Source organism: Echinops telfairi, unplaced genomic scaffold (genome assembly GCF_000313985.2).
Source record: "Echinops telfairi isolate 266 unplaced genomic scaffold, ASM31398v2 ScPeMD7_7457;HRSCAF=8495, whole genome shotgun sequence".
NCBI classification, from domain to species: domain Eukaryota; kingdom Metazoa; phylum Chordata; class Mammalia; order Afrosoricida; family Tenrecidae; genus Echinops; species Echinops telfairi.
Window position 1 is genome coordinate 16,412,270 of NW_022111357.1, and position 16,254 is coordinate 16,428,523.

General features: G+C 44.6%; 2 protein-coding genes and 5 non-coding genes across 7 annotated transcripts in view; 5 read left to right on the forward strand and 2 right to left on the reverse strand.

Moving 5' to 3' along the window:
* RAB42 (RAB42, member RAS oncogene family) overlaps nucleotides 1–401 on the reverse strand; it is a 16,321-nt gene extending 15,920 nt beyond the window's left edge. Inside the window, exon 1 of the mRNA XM_013005267.2 lies at nucleotides 348–401. Within this exon, the coding sequence (XP_012860721.1) occupies nucleotides 348–401 (54 nt within the window). The remainder of the gene's footprint in view (nucleotides 1–347) is intronic.
* Nucleotides 402–1,839: 1,438 nt separating this feature from the next.
* On the forward strand, nucleotides 1,840–1,973 carry LOC115872773. The gene has a single exon (XR_004048021.1). It is a non-coding gene; the product is annotated as a small nucleolar RNA SNORA16B/SNORA16A family (small nucleolar RNA).
* A 356-nt stretch (nucleotides 1,974–2,329) lies between these two features.
* LOC115872778 lies at nucleotides 2,330–2,459 on the forward strand. Its single transcript, XR_004048026.1, has one exon. It is a non-coding gene; the product is annotated as a small nucleolar RNA SNORA44 (small nucleolar RNA).
* Nucleotides 2,460–2,653: 194 nt separating this feature from the next.
* LOC115872783 lies at nucleotides 2,654–2,775 on the forward strand. Its single transcript, XR_004048029.1, has one exon. It is a non-coding gene; the product is annotated as a small nucleolar RNA SNORA61 (small nucleolar RNA).
* Nucleotides 2,776–3,267: 492 nt separating this feature from the next.
* Nucleotides 3,268–3,341, forward strand: LOC115872799. Its single transcript, XR_004048045.1, has one exon. It is a non-coding gene; the product is annotated as a small nucleolar RNA SNORD99 (small nucleolar RNA).
* Nucleotides 3,342–3,503: 162 nt separating this feature from the next.
* LOC101644574 (tRNA selenocysteine 1 associated protein 1) overlaps nucleotides 3,504–16,254 on the reverse strand; it is a 27,900-nt gene continuing 15,149 nt past the window's right edge. Inside the window, exons 5-8 of the mRNA XM_004705322.4 lie at nucleotides 13,196–13,315; nucleotides 9,895–10,057; nucleotides 9,667–9,700; nucleotides 3,504–4,267 (exon numbers count right to left, since the gene is read on the reverse strand). Coding sequence (XP_004705379.4) covers nucleotides 4,131–4,267; nucleotides 9,667–9,700; nucleotides 9,895–10,057; nucleotides 13,196–13,315 — 454 coding nt within the window. The 3' untranslated portion in view covers nucleotides 3,504–4,130. The remainder of the gene's footprint in view (nucleotides 4,268–9,666; nucleotides 9,701–9,894; nucleotides 10,058–13,195; nucleotides 13,316–16,254) is intronic.
* LOC115872830 lies at nucleotides 11,889–11,995 on the forward strand. The gene has a single exon (XR_004048067.1). It is a non-coding gene; the product is annotated as a U6 spliceosomal RNA (small nuclear RNA).

The following is a 16,254-nucleotide window of genomic DNA, read 5'->3' on the forward strand; positions in this document are numbered from 1 at the left end:
GGGCGGCTCTGGCCTGTCCTACAGGGTGGCTGTGAGTCAGCATCGACTCGATGGCAACGAGAGGGGAGAACTATGAAAGCGTATAATATGTGAATTTTACCTCAATAAAACTACTGGGAAAATAGTGCCCACCTTCCTATGAAGACCCATCAGGAAAATGTTGGCCATCTGCAGGCTACGGCTAGAAGAGCCAGATTAAATAACTGGCTGCACCGCGGAAGCGCAGTGAGAAGAACGTGCTCTCTTGGGGGAGACTCACTGCCAGTCCTCACGTCCACCTCTTAGCAATCTGACCCATTCCTCGGTTTCCTCTCTGTGGCAGGTGGTTAATAGGCTACCGGTACTACCTGTTCACAAGCTCGCTTCGAAAGCTCGACGCGGTACTGCAGCACAGTCCCCATCGTGCACGCTCAGGACCGGTATTAAACAGCAGTGGAAAAGACCAGAGGGTTCTGCATCGGCCTGCCAACCGCAAGGTCCGAGCTTCCAATGTCCTCCAACCGCTGTGAGAGAGAGAGAGAGGCAGCGTTTTCTCTCCCGTAAGGAGTCAGTCTCAGGAACTCACCGGGGCGGTTCTACCCCATCTCGAAACCACCGGCAGCTCGGGGGACAAAGCCTGGGCTTCGGCTCTTGGCAACCACAGAGGTCTCTAGGAGGCAGCACCGACTCCATGGTTTGACCGCTTCCTAGGAAGCCCTCAATCAGAGGACGGCCAAGCCCTCCGCGCGCGTCCGACTGGGCGGCGCTCGGACGCCCCCCAGTGGCGGTCTCGTCCGGAGCCTCCCTGGCCCAAACCTCCCTCCCGGGCTTGGCCAGCCTTCGGCCGGAGCGGACTCGCAGGGCGGACAGAGGCCTGAGCCAGCACACGGCGCAGCAGCTCAGAGGGCAGGGCAAACTCTTCGGCGTCTCTTGGAGTAAGACAGGGTCGCTACGAGTCGGCATCGACTCCACGGCAGTGAGTTTAGTTTCGGGTGTCCGACTGTAGTAAGTCTTTCCCCAGCTCCTGTGTCGGCGGACGGTGACGTATCCCCTGCGCCGGGATGGACTGTGAACTACACTTCCCAGAGCGCCGCGCGGCGCTCTCGACCTGCCGTCAGGCTCGGCGTCGAGCGGAGGGCCTATATAAGCCCTGGTCGGCCTGCCCCCGCCCTTTCTGCCCGTCGGCGCGTTGGAGTACGCGTCTTCTGCTTTAACGCGCCTCCACGCTCGCGTCCTGCTGTCCGGGCTCGTGGCACGCAGCCGCCCGTTTGCGCGCGCCCAGGGTGCTTTTCAAGGGTGCGGGACGATGAGTGCGACCCAGGGGCGGGCCCGGGGGCTTGGTGGGAGAGCCGCCGGCCGCAGGCATAGCTTTCGGGTCCGGAGCCCGCCGCGGCCCGGGCGCCCCAGCGCGCCCGTTGGATCGGTGAGTAATGCCAAGGGCCCTGCGTGGGGTGGGGTGATTCAACTGGAATTAAGGGGGGGGCCACTTAAGGCCAGTGGCCTTGACCTGCTTTTCCGACTGCTGGAATGCCCTAGGCCTTTTAAATGGCAGCGGATTCATGGCGTTTTTAGAACTTTGTGCAGTTTGGTTTAGATGTCCTGACTGATGTCGGTAAAGGACACAGCAGGCAAGCCGTTTGACACAGCCCCTGACACATAAACACTTGTTTCCAGCGCATTTTGGTGGTCTCAGACAATCCACAGGCTTCGGGCCTCCGAAGATGGCGCAGTGGGTTAAGCCTCCTTGCCGGCTAACTTAGAAGCCGCCGGGAAGATGGAGCCCGACTTGGGTCGGGTCGCCATTGGAAGACGGCGAAATGGCCGTTTGGTGGGTGGGGCTATCACGGCCATAAACCGCCCCGGGGCCCTTATCGAAGCTGCAGTTGCTTCCACGTAGCTGCTGTAGTCAAAAAAGAGCCCACAGTGAGTTTTTCCTTGACGGTCGCCGTTCGGTTTGCTGTAACCGATCTGCAACATTTCGGGAAAAGACATTGCCTTATCGTGTCAGCCATTCTAGTCTGAGTGAGGCCTGTTAAGACGGGCATGGGCTTGCGTGTACTGTGAGCACAGTGAGGGCTGGGGAAAGTCATGGTCTGAAGAAGCAGCACACAGTAAAGGCCGCCTTGTGTTGAAAGCGGAAACGTATTGTGCCTGGCCTCCAACCTTAGTCACTGAGGAGCGGTCAGGTCATCCAGGACTGTTGTGTTCTGTTCTTGTCACAGCTGTGCTGAAGATCCCAGGATACCTGAAATTGGTGATCTCGGAGGAGGAAAAGTGAGACGGAGTGGAGCCATGTGCCCTGGGACCTGGTAGGTTTCTTAACACTGATGTGGGAACTACTTGGTGGGGAGCGCATGTTCCCAAGGTCTGTGGCTCATGTGGCCATCTGATCTCCAACTGCATGCGAGAGCAACGTGGAGAGACTTTGACAGCTCAGGCCAGCAAAGTATCTGCAGCTGCCACTCGCCTTTCCTATAAAATTCTCCGGGATCTGGACAAGAAATCCAGTTTTCCCTCAGCTTCCATGTAGGTGGGTGTATTGGATTGATTTGGATTTTGTACTTTTCCCCCCACTCTCCTTCAGGATTTCCTTGCTTTTCCTGGCTGTTAAAGAAATTTGAAGATGTAGCTGTGCTGTTTAAAGGTAGGTGAGGTCAGACTCCAACTGGTTTTTACCCTCCAGTTCCCTTTCCCATCGGATCATAATACTGGTCTGGGTGGTCGTAAAAGGAGGAAAAGAAACACTGAAGCTGGCCCTCAGTGCTCTTGGAGCCCTTGGGCTAGTTTCAAACAGGGGCACACTAGGTTAAATTTGCTATGGCTGCATAAATGAGGACAAACCTAGGCAGCAGTAGCCCAGACTTATGTACTGGTGGGAGGAGTCTCATGTCTAGCTTTCTTGATTAATGGACATGCTTGCTTGTTTTTCAGATCTGAGTAGCAAAACAGCCTGATGAAGCACAAAAGAATGGATTAGAGCTTCAGGTAGTAATTCTGTCTCTAAGCACTACACCAAATAGTGACAAGTCTTGTGGAGTATTTCAAAGTATCCTCCTTTGGGGGTTAGCTGCTTATGAAACCAACTGTAAATGTCTTCATTGTGATTTGGACTGTAACATTTCAATTTGCTTACATTAAAGATAATCTTATGAATAGTTAACCACTTTGTGGGCAAAGCAGCTACCTGAATGCTAGAAGTGCTGCAGACTAATGCCTTCTACCCACAAGTGTCAGCTAGGTTGGGTAGAAACCATGTAGTTAGCTCCCTTTCTATAAATGCAGACTGAGCCTGGTCAAGGATGAAACCTAATCTGAGTGGACATCTCCGGATGATAAATGCGGATATGGGACTGAGACCAGCTGCTTGAGAAGATTGTTCCAGTGGGGGTTAATTAGTAGTACTGACACACTGGCTCACTTTTTTCCAGCATTGAAGCACTATGGGAAGAACTTCAAGCAAGACATTTTATATGCAGAAAAAATTTAAATGTACCCGGCTTAATAAATAAAAAGACTTGTGGGAGTGATGTGATGCATTGTTTTAATTTCTTGGTCCCCATCTAAATATTCCAGGTCAAAATGGTGTTCAATCCTTAAAAGTTTTTTAGACATTTTTAGCCATTATATACATATGCCATGGCTTAGACTACACCTTCTCAAAATGGCATTTAATCCTTAGATTCTTTTAGAGAACATAATTTCCTAATTTTGCCTACACCCCCTTTCAGAAAATTACTGCCATCTTCCCAAGGGCTTTAGACCACAGCTTCAGCTAGTGTTGTGGGTGTCTCTTTGATCGTTATTGTAACCCCAGGATAAGTGCCCAGCTCCCTGAAAAGATCTCAGGAATAAAAGCCAGTGTACAACTTTTTTCAGAAGATTGATAAATCTTCCAATTCCCCTCTAGGTAGAGGGAAATTTCAGAGCTTTAGTGTTCATGAGTATTCTGTGTTTACTATAAAAAATGTTTGAAAGCCATTTGCAGAAGAGGTAGAAACAGCTTGGTTTGCAAACCAGGTATTAGATATGAAACAACATTGCACAAGTGGTCATTCTCAGATTATTAAAAACTTAAAATTCATTCCAAAAAAGTATTTGCAGTTTTCTAAAAAAGTGGTTTCTTGCACGCAGCTCATTCTTCCTGGTTCTGGCTACATCATGGCAGGGATCTCAGAGGACACTGTGTCCAGGGGCTGCCAGTGACAGTCCATTAGTGCATCATATAGTTCCTCACTCTGCTCCATGAACTCCTTGTTGGCCTCTGTCACGTCCAGTTGTGGCGTGGGGTCTAGAAGGAAGCAGGGACAGGTTCAGGACACCAGACAGGTTAAGGCTAGGGGCAGACATCAGATTTGGGATCTACTGGAAGTTACTACGGCCTTAACGTCCCTTGGCAAGCTGCTATCCTGGCTCAAGTTTCCTCATCAGGACAACACTGCCTTACAGAATTCCTGTAAGGATGGGAACGAACAAAACCCCACAGTCAATGCCTATGCACAGCCAGCCAGTAGGACAGTAGAACTCTGGGTTTCTGAGGCTATAAGTCCTTAGGGGAATAGAAATTTCTGCCCCCCTCCACAGCTGGTTCACACTGCAGTCAGTCCACTCTAACCCACTAGGCAACTAGCTGCTCGAGGGTGACAAAAGGATAGGAGAAAGGGGATCTAATGCAGAGCCAGTACTCAAAATGTGGCTGTGGAGCAACATGTACTACAAGTTACACTGCCTGCCGGGGGTTTTCTAGTGGATTCCTTATTTGAAATTTGGGAAGTCTGGTTACAGTTACTGAGTCACAGCACTATACCAAAAACGAAGGAAAAGAACTATGCTGAGAGCATGAGCCCTGGATTTAATAATTTATATTTTCAACAAAAGTTTAAAGTTCTATTGGCATGTAACTCACAAATCATCCAATTCAATAGTTCAATGATCTTAAGAGCTGTAAAGTCATCATAGTCTATATCTTTGGTTGTAAATGTAGTTGTTCCTTAGAAATTACCACAAAAGTACAGAAATATAAAAATTCTTAAAATGACCATCTTTGATGCAATTCTAACCAAACTCAGTCACTGAGTAGATTCTGACAAAGTCAGGATGTCCTTGTGGGTTGCTGGACTACACCTTCCCGGGAGCTGAGCCTCGTCTGTCTCCTGCAGCATGGCTGGGGTTTCTACCTCCTGCCCTGTTAACAGCCCAAAGTGGGACCCACTATGCCACCGGGGCTCCTTCAAGGTACAAATATATAACACAGAAACTAAACCTAGATAAATTTCACAAACAAGGAGTGTTGGCTGTGAGAAGACAGGAAGCCTGCAGTGGGACTCCTGTAAGTCAAGCTGGGAAACAGGTCAAACTATGCTGTATAAACTGGCAACAGCATGCCGAAAACCTGAGAGTAACCTAGGGGGCAGTATGTTCATGTCACGGAGGGAGGGAATGGTACAACCTCAGAATGTAACTCCTGTCACTAGATGGGTACAGTGAGAAACTTGAGCATATTTAGTGGTGATTAACAACAAAACAAAATTTACTAAATCTACACTACATGGTTTAGAGGTGCTTGTCTATCAATAAAACAATAGAAGGAAGGAAATGACACTTACAAATATCAGCCTTAGCAGAGAAAAAGCGAGTGATGGCTGATGACTGGCAAAAGGGATGATGGTTTTTGGGGTTTGTTGATGTTCTATTTTTTGACCCGAAAGTTTTACAGCTTAATGCTTTTTAGTTGCACACTGAACTGTACGTTTGTGAACTTTTCTGTATGTGCTCTGTATTTCACAATTAAATCTTTAATTGCCATGATTTTGTAGTTTCCCCTTAATTCTTGTGTTGGTTTAAAATGAATACACATGAACAAACTATGAATTAAAGCACATTAAACATACAGCCATCAAAAAAATTCCAACTCATATGAACCCTATAGGACAGAGTAGAATTGGCCCTTTGAGGTTCTGAGACTAAATCTTTACAGGTGCAAACAGCCTCATCTTTCTCACTTGCAGTGGCTGGTGGGTTCAAACTACTGACCTTGTATGAGTCACTACATCACCAGGAGCCCCATTAAAGCATAGTGAATCTCAAAAAAAAAAAAAATCGCAGCTGCATGGAGGGGAGCAGAAATTAATAAGTTGATCCTAAAATTTATATAGAAATACAAAGGATGTAGAATTGTCTAAACAACCTTGAAAAAGAATAAAGTTGAAGACTCAAACTTCCTCATTTCTAAATCTACTGGAAAGCTATGGCGATAAAGATGGCAGCACTGCCAACTCTAAGCCTATAAAGATGAACAGAAAGGGACTGACCAGAAATAATTTCTTGACATTTGTAGTAAATGTGTTTCCAGTTTGTTCCTAATTGCTTTTTAATTAATAAATTCCTAGATAAATAACTGCTGAGTCAAAAGCAATATATTTAGAGGACTTTAACAAAAGTAAATTAATTTTTGACTAGGATGTCAAGACAGCTCAGTGAAGAAAGCATATTCAATATGGCTCACACCTCACCATGAGGAAAACCAGTCCTTACAACTGGACCAATAGACAACATCACACAAAACGAAGGCCAAGGTTATCAAGGATTTCATTCTACTTGGAAGCAGCAATCAGGAAATCCAAGAGCACCATGCATTGGGTAAATGTGCTGCACAAGACCTCGTTAAAGTGTTAACGCTCAAGAGATGTCACTCTGAAGACGAAGCTGCCTCTTAACACCAGCCATGGTCTTTTAATCGCCTCAACGGGTAGGAGGCAGACTGAGGAAGACTGAAGAATAAAGGTGTTGGTGAAGAACATTAAATGTGTGCACCATGGACTGCAAGAAGAAACAGCGCTGTCTTAGAAGTACAGCCAGGTAGATCGCTCCTAAAAGAGAAAGGTGGCCAGACTTTGTCTCATACACTTTGGACATGTCATCGGGAGGGACTAGTGGCTGACAGACTTTGTTCTTTGTCAAGTAGAGGTTCAGGGAAAAAGACAACCCTCACTGAGATGGGACTGGCACAGTGGCTGTAACGATGGGCTAAAACAAGAACAACTGATTGTGAGGATCGTGAGGGACTGGGCAGTGAGCCATTCTGTTGTACACAGGGGTTATGCGTCAGAGCAGACTGGACAGCATCCCAGGACAACAATCACAACTCCTCATCATGTTGGAACATGGTTATCACTCAAAATATGCTAGACTGCTAAAGGATAAGAGAGATTGGATGATTTAACCATGGAAATGTATGATGGGTGAATATTGTATCAAAAAAACTAAAAAAAACCCAAAACACTTGACCAATGGTTACCATGGGTGAAGGACAGAGTTGTTGCTTAAGGAGCATTGAGTATATGTTAATGGTAGTAGAATAATTTGGAAAAAGATACTAATAATGGTTGTAAAACATGAAAAATATAATCAGTGGCACTAAATTCTACATGTAAAATGAGCTGAAACCAAGGGCTCAAGTAGAAATAAAATGGTTTGAGAATGATGATGGCAACAAATTTACAAATGTCCTTGACACAATGGATGTATGTATGGATTGTGATAAGAGTTGTACAAGCCCCCAATAAAATGATTTTTTTAAAAAGTTGTGGAATTGAATATTTTTGTATATATTTTTGTCACAATTAGAAAAAATAATTACATGAATAATAATAAGTACAAGGAAGAAGACTATGCTCTAGAATTCAATGTGGTCATAATTTTAAAACTTTTCTTGATATGCAATTATTGAATTGTCTGGCATATGGATGAAGTGCTATTGAAATTGTTAAAAAGTTAAAATAATGGATAAAAAAATTAAAAGACTGGAAAATTCTGCAGAGTTACATGCAGAAACTATTACAATTTGTCTAACTGCCTCCAGAGAAGTGGCAAACTTTCTGAACGGGAAAAAGTCAAGTGCAGAAGGCCTGGGCCTCATTTTGTACCCTAAACAGGCCACTTGGGCTTGCTGGGCGAAGAGTCCCCCTCGAGAGGCAGAACTCCTCAGGGCACTACTAGATTCATCTGCGCAGGTGCTTCATAGTGCTGGGACTCAGACTCTAAGTTTGTTCCTGTCCTGAAGATAAGTTCCTTCTTTTCAAGAAAACTTAAAAATAAAAAGAAGGCCAGTGCTTACAAAGTCTAGTCTTGAGTAGCTCCATAACAGATCATCCAATAACATAAGATCAGGAAGGAAATCAGCCTCTGTTTAAAGTATTTACATGGACATCAGTTTCATAATCATTGGCTAATATGAAAACTGGTGCAGCAATCCTGTAAACTCTGCTGTTTTTGATACATTTTTTGTTTTGTAAAAAATGATAAAAGTTCAAGGGAGTTGGGGGGAAAAGGGAAGCTAACAACAATGAGTACAAGAAGGAAGAAAATCACTCTGTTCCTCTCCAGAATATAATCACCTTTGGTCTCTTACCAAAGGTGGACTGGATCTGAACTTGCACACCGTATCAATGGCACAGGTATGAAATCTCGGAGGAGTGACTCTACGGAGTCAGCACCTGGATTAATGGTTTCTTGGGGGCATGACAAGGAGGCTGGGGGGAAACGGGGAACTCATACCAGGAGTACAAGAAAGTAGAAAATGTTCTAAAATTGATTGTGATAGTGATTATACAACTCTTCTGGATCTTACTGAACTATTCAATTGTATGATATGTGAATTATAAGCCAATGAAACTGTTAAAAACGAATGATGTAAAGTTCAGAAAATAAAAAATTTTAATATAGAATTTTTTGACAAGTCTATTACTTTCTCATGAAGGATAAGGCTTATATCTTAAAATAAAAGTTTTGCTTCAGTTACTTCAATACTCAATCATGTTGATTTTATCAGGTAGCTTTTTTTTTTCAGTAGCTTTTAAATTTTGTTTCCTAAGAACATATATTCAGAAACTTGATGTTATATATATATTTTTTTTAATTCCTTTTTTTCAAATCTTGGAGAATCTTTTAAATGCTATTAATGTCTCCTGTGAAAAGGTCTTTGTCAGCAGGTAGTAATTCTTTCATTTTCACTTTACTATCTTTTACTTCTGCTAAGAACCAAAGACCAGCTCACTGTCACCAAGAGGATCCTGACTCGGACGTGACCCTGGAGGGCAGAGTGGAACTGTCCCTGTGTGTTTCTGCAGCTGCACATCTTCCCGGGAGCAGAGGTCTCATCTTTCTCCTGAGGAGTGGCTGGTGGGTTTGAACTTCTGACCCAAGGATTAACATCCCAATGAGTAACTCACTGTGCTACCAGGGGTCCTTCTTCTGATAAACTCATTAAAAATTACAATAAATACAATAAATACTTTAAATTTCAAAATTAATGATGGTTACTACTGTATAGTAGGTGGTAGTACTAGAGGTGAATGTCAGGATCTTGGTATTTTTCTTTCTTCTTATTTATTTATGTTTTGTTGTTGTTTTTGGTATTTTTCTGTATGTTCAAACTCTCATCCCAGGGGATAACGCCTCATGTCTAGGCAGCGGTGGGCTTCTTCCTTTTTCTCAATAGGAGCTGCTCTCCTCTCCCAATCTGTACATACACCCTTGTGGCCACAGTCACATCTTACAGTAACCAATGCATTTGGCCCTCTCCATTAGAACGCGAGGTCCTCTAGGGCAGGGCGGAATTCAGCATCTAGCATAAGGCCATAGAGCAGTCACTGAATGATGAGTAACAGAGGATGAATGGAGTGATCTTACCTTCCAGTGCATCGTCTCCAACTTCTTCATATGTCTGTCAAGAGACCAGAGATGAGGGTGAGGAGCATGGGGGATATCCTGACCCGAGATCAAGATGGCTCATTTTTAACAAAAGGAACTTGGTTTTGGGAAGCCCAAGTCTCCCCCTCCTTATCAAGCCCTAGAGAATGACCCACATCCCCAGAGGGCAGCATAACCCAAAAGGGCCAGACTTCTAAATCTTGGTACCTGCATGGTGCTCTGCGTATAGCCATATTGGGGATAACTGTAGCTGTAGCTGCCCGTGTTCTGGTCATAGCCCCACTGGGCATAGTAGTTCTGGTACTGCTGGTAGTACTGGTTGTAGCTGTAACTGTACATCTGGCTGTATTCCACTGGTTTCACACGGCTCCTTTTAGGAAGAAACAAAAATTAAGCAAGTGAACATTCACATGGCACTTACTATGTGACCAGTGGAGTGTTTTAAGTAGAGCCCTTCATTTAATACTCAAAACGACACTATGTGTTAAGTATATACCACTATTCCTATATACAGAGAAGGTAAATAAACCTGTCTAAAGTCACACAGTTAATAAGACAATCAAACACAGGCAGCATGGCTCTATGCGTAAGAGAGAGAAGCTTCTTATGGTTGGGATTTCTGTCTTATCCAATCTTGTCAGGACTGGTTTTCCCTCTTGTGGAGAGACTCTGGGAACTATTTTTAATCTAGAACTAAAGACTTAGGGAAACCCAGCCTGGATTCTCTGGATTTAGGATGATTTCAAACTACAAGATATCGATTCACCCTGCAAGGCGGACCTTCCTGTCATCACTGTACTCAAAAGGCACCGTTCAGTGACCCTATAGGACAGGTAGAAGTGTCCACTGTGAGTGCCCGAGAATGTAAATCTTCACCGGAGTGGAAAGCCCATCTCTCCCCTACACTTTATGTATAGCACCTGTCATAACACACTCAAGATTTCTTGTCAGTCTCTTCTTTCATCCCACTGGGAAGCTTTCTTCTCCTGAGTACATGACTGTCCTACCGGCTGCTAACTAAAGGCAAAATGTCAAGTCTGCAAAGGATCCATTACTTTCAACAGCATAAAGCATGGGAACAGGCTTATGAAACAGGCCTGGGACATGACAAGAAAGCCTGGCTGACAGGACTCAAAAGAACCAAACTCACGCTCAGACCAGCGCACTCTTTCCAGAGTTGTACTGTGAAGGGTCAAGGCAGTCTCTTAGGGATATACACCCAACAGTGACAGGAGACAGAGGCAAACCACAGTGATGCCAGCTTGCTCATTCCAAAGGAGAGTAACTGTTACCTTGTGTGGAAGAAGCCTCGTGACTGGTTTGGATAGAAAAACAAATCACATGGGAACTGAGCTAGTGAAGAAGTCCTTGTCACAGAGCTACCTATGGTCAGAGTCTGAGTGAGTGCTCCCTAAGGGGAGGCTCCTAGCAAGTTAACTGTCTCCCTGGTGGGCGGGACTCAAGAGGGTGGTCAGAGGAACATTTGATGGCCTCAGACAGTCTACTCCAATGCATTCCTCTCCTGACAGGAGATCCATTGCCTCCTCTGCTTGGCTCTGGGTTGACATCGCACCTATTTGCCTCCCTCTGTAATGACGTGTTCAGGTGACTGAGTCTGGTTTTGTTTCCTTCAAGCGACTTTGCACATTTCTGTGCTGTTCCTCTACAAGTGGCTCTTAAGCGCTAACTCTTCCTCCAAGGGTTTAAGGGCACAGGCACCAAATCCTGACAGCATTCAATGCAGAAATAAATAGAACAAATATAAACTCCTTGCAGAGGGAACATGTTTCTCTTGTCACAGCTGCATCTCCACAGATGACCAAGGACTGCATTGCTGTGGGGACTCCATACTGTTTGCTGATTAAGCAGTAACAAATCAGAAACTACAAGAATGGCCGACTTCAGAGGAATAGCTAGACAGGACACACTCAAAAAAACATTCTGCTGCTGTTGGAAAATAAAAATGAGGATGATGTGGAGGAGTGAAAATGAGCATCGCTTTTGTAATTAAAAAGTGAATAAATACACTGAATCATACGCAGAAAATATATGAAAAGCATGGGTATACAGGGAGAACCCTGGAAGGGAACCCAGAAATTACAATCATCTATTTTAAGTGATACAATCTGAGAAATGTCTTTTTCAAAATACTTGGCTTAATGTTTTTATAAAATAAGAGCTTACAACAAAATTAATTTTTGGTGCTTGCTTCGGCAGCACATATACTAAAATTGGAGCGATACAGATAAAATTAGCATGGCCCCTATGCAAGGATTACATGCAAATTCGTGAAGCATTCCATATTTAAAAAATAAACAAACAAATAAATAAATTTGGGGTGGGTGTGTGGGTGTTGTGTGTGTGTGGAGCATCCCGCCTACGGTATTATCAAATATAGCCAAACCACAAGACCCGCCAAATCTTTTGCTGTTTTAAAAAATTTATCCATGTGGGCATTTTGCCCCGAGAGTTCAGCTCTTCTTGTACTTTGAGCCTAGAGTTTTCCGTTTCTGTGCTGTTGCCATTTAAGAACGAGGAAGTAGATAATCCTTTGTTGGGGGAATCTGTTCAGTATCACTGACCTCTACTCACTCGGTGCCAGCCTTGACAACTGAATTGTCTCCAGAAATTACCAAATGTCCTCTGGGGGGACAAAAGTGCCCCGCTGAGAACCACAGCTTTGCACAGAACTACTTCTCCGTAAAGAATTTTGCAGGAGGAACCACTTCTATGCAGAGAAATATTGTCTTACTTCTCAGTGAGAAACCTGCTTGGAGTTGTCATCGAACAAGCCTATGTGCCCAGTGACAAATGTAATAATGACCTATTGCCCTTTCTCTAAACTCACTGTCATCAAGTCTAATCTAGCTCAGAGCAACCCTACAGAATAGACTACCCCTGTGGGTTTCAGAGACTGTAACTTATCACCACGCTAAGTTGCACCAGCTTAGGAGTAGAAAGCCTCATTTTTCTTCCTCAGAGTACCTGGTGGTTTCAAACTACTAAACTTGAGGTTAGCAGTTCAGCCTTGGTGGTGTAGTGGGTTACTCCTTTCCATAACAAAATTCATTCAAAAGGTTTATGGGTTTCACTAGCACAAAATAATAATGAAATTAACATTAAACCCCCCCCATCCCCATTCAACTTATTAATTTTATGGGCAAATTCCCAACAGACACACGACTGGGCAAATAGCAGAAACATTAGGTGTGTATTCCCCAAATGTTTTCCCAGCAATGTCTCAATGCACCCAATTCCCTTGATCACAGTCCTCTCTCAAGTTATAAGCTTCCCAAAGGGTGGGGTCACGCTTCTTAGGTCATCTCCAACTTAAGCACACAACAGGGCAAATAGCAGGCATTCAACTTTCACAACTTAAACTAAGTCCCCCGGCAACGTCCCATCCAGCATTCTCTAGTGGACAATCTAATGACCAGCAAGCAGATGAGGAGTGTCCAGGCAGGTCAGTGCAGAGGCCCTCGACTTTCCCTTATGGCCCAGGACTCACGCTTTAGGGATCGCCACGCTAAGTCGCACCGGCTTAGACCCCAGTCCTACTGCTCCCTGGCACTCCGTCAGGGCTCGCTTCTGTTCCAGTTCATCTGTGAATTTTACAAAGCCATAGCCCCTGCAAGACAACAGCAACAACAACGCAATTTAGATCATGTGGTGCACAGTCTTGTAACCCCCACCAAAACAATGGGTGAACCTATGCAGTAGGGAGCTTGTGGCCCACCAAGTAGATAGGACAGCTTTTTAATATTACAAATAAGGTGCATGGAATCCTTGGTGGGTGAGACCACACAAATACTGTGTATGGAATCATATAAGGGGATTGGTCGGTGTTTCCATCCTGGTAGGCTTAAAAGAGAGTCAATTTCAATGCAGAGAGTGGACCTCACTACCACCAAGAAAGAATATGGAAGTAGATCATATCCTCAGGGCTCAGGGTCCCTACCTAGGTCCTCAGGGAAGCTTATAGAACCAGAAGCCAAAGAGCAGTAATAGTGACAACAGTGGAAATACTGGCAGAAAACTGGCAGCAGCAGAGGCAGTAGAACCAGGAGACAAGCTGGAAATGGTGTAGTGGACTCCCCAGGTCACAGTGATAAAGCAGAGTGCGATCATTGGGGAGGCTTGCCAAAGAGCGAGGTGCCTCCGGGCATTTGTAGGAGTCAGACTTGCCAACCCATGGCACTCGTGAGCTGAGTGACTTCAGATCAAAGACTACTGGCACCTGTGGGCACTTATCAGCAGAACTAAGGAGCTTTCCAAGCAGGGTGTGAGCAGGGTTGAGACTGGGTGGGCCCAACAGGCCTCAGAGATCAAGAGTCAAAAGGCTGATAACCAGTACACCTGTCAGTGCGCATGGCCAAGTTGTTCTGACCAAAGAACAACACCCTAAGTACTTGGTGACCCTGAATGGTACAAGAGCTGGAGAGAAGAGCTGCACCTCCTAAAACTCAGCCTTGGGCTGATGCTGCTGATGGTGAGTCTCCCCACTGGTGCAGGTAAAGAAATGCTGATGTCAAAGTAAAGAAAGGTTACCATGTCGTTTTTATAATCACAATTGTGATTAGAGACAGGGAGGGGAGAAGGGAGGGAGGAAGAGGGAGAGAGAGAAACCATCAAACTACTGGGAAAGGGATACATCCTATCACTGGGGATGAGTCACTGAGCAGTGTCAGGATTCATGACTGGGTCGAAAGTGAGATCTGCAAATATCCCCACTGCTATTCAATTTTCTCCTTGGCACCTTCACTAACGGGCTCTTTTCTCTTCCCAAATAGTAGTTTCCAACTAAACCCACTTAAAGAACAACTATTATTATCATCCTTATCGTAGTAGTTGCAGTTCATGCAGTAACTATTTACAGAGCCTGTCCTGAATGCCAGGACCCTGGCAACCAGCAGTCACACAACAGACAACCATCCTCTCTCCTGAGCTCATACACCACTCAACTCACTGCCATCGAGTCAATTCCAACTCGGAGTGACCCTACAGGACAGAGTAGAACTGCCCCTGTGAGTTCTCCAGGGGATAGAAATCCTAGACTTTCTCTGTTGGAGCAGCTTGGGGTTTCAAACCATAAGCAGCTGCCCAAGGTGTAACACACTATGGCGCCAGGGCTCATGAGCTCACATACTAGTAACAGCCAACACTTAACAGGTACTCAAATCCCGGGGACTGTGCTGAGTATTTCACCAGGCCCGTCTACAGTAAATGGCATGGCGATGGCAGTATGTGACCTCCTCTGGCTTCCCATTGTCAGGAGGCACAGGTCTGTCATGCTTGCACTCTCCACCTTTATCTACCCTATTCTGACACCAACTGTTCCTCCCACAGCACTCTATGTCTATTCTGGGTTTGACAATTTGTTGCAATGGCCACACAGAACTCACAGTTGGTGCTCACGATCAAGGGGGAAATCGTACTATGCTAGGCATGACGAATTGAAGAGGAATGGTGCAGCACTCATCATTAAAAAGAAAAGAACATTTCATGATCTATCCTGCAGTACAACACTGTCGGTGCTTGGGTAATATACATCAGTCTATAGGGAAGACCAGTTAATAAGACTCCTATTCAAAATTAAGCATCAATCACGAAAGCCAAAAATTATGAACTTGAAGACTGCAGTCTGAAATTGATCAAACATGGGATTAAGATCCACTGATAATTAGTGGCTGTTGTGATGCAAAAGTTGAAACAAAGAGGAAGGATCATTAGTTAGAAAGTATGATCTTAGTGATAGAAACAAAGCTGGAGATTACATGAGAGATTTTTTGCAAGACCAATGACTTATTCATTAAAAATGCCACTGCTCAACAACGTAAATATGGGCACGAACTTCACAAGATGAAATGCCAAGAATCAAATATACAACATCTGGGGAAAAGTAGTAAGTCAGCTCAGGACCACAAGCCAGGACAAACCAAAAACCAAACTCACCACCACTGAGTTAATGCTGACTCATAGCAACCACTGTGGGTTTCAGAGCCTGTAACTGTTTATGAGAGTAAAACGGCCAGTCTTCTCCAGAGGAGCTGCTGCTGGTAGTTTCAAACTGCTGACCATTCAGATTGTAGCCCAATGCATAACCAGGGCTCTTGCCAGAACAACGGCAAGGACAAACTGTGTGAACTATCGTCAAATCCTCACATGCACATCAAGCTCAAGTTAAAGAAAATAGAGACAAGTTCATGATAGACAAAATAGGACCTAGAGTATAGTCCACCAGAACTTGCACACCATTTGAAAAACACACTCGATGTATTGAACATCAAAGACCAGACAAGTTGAGAGATGATATCCAAAACATCATACATGAAAAAAGCAAAGTCATTCAAGCCAAAATTGATTTTCTGAGAGGCTTTCAAGCTTGCTCTCAAATGTAGAGAAGCTAAAGCAATTGTGAAAAATAATGAAATACAAGAACTGAAGATTTCAAAGGGCAGCTTGAGAAGCAAACTAAAATATGAATTGTGCAAAGACCTGGCATAGAAAACCACGATGGGAAAATATATTCACCATTCCTCAAACTGAAGGAAAAAATTCAAGTCTGGT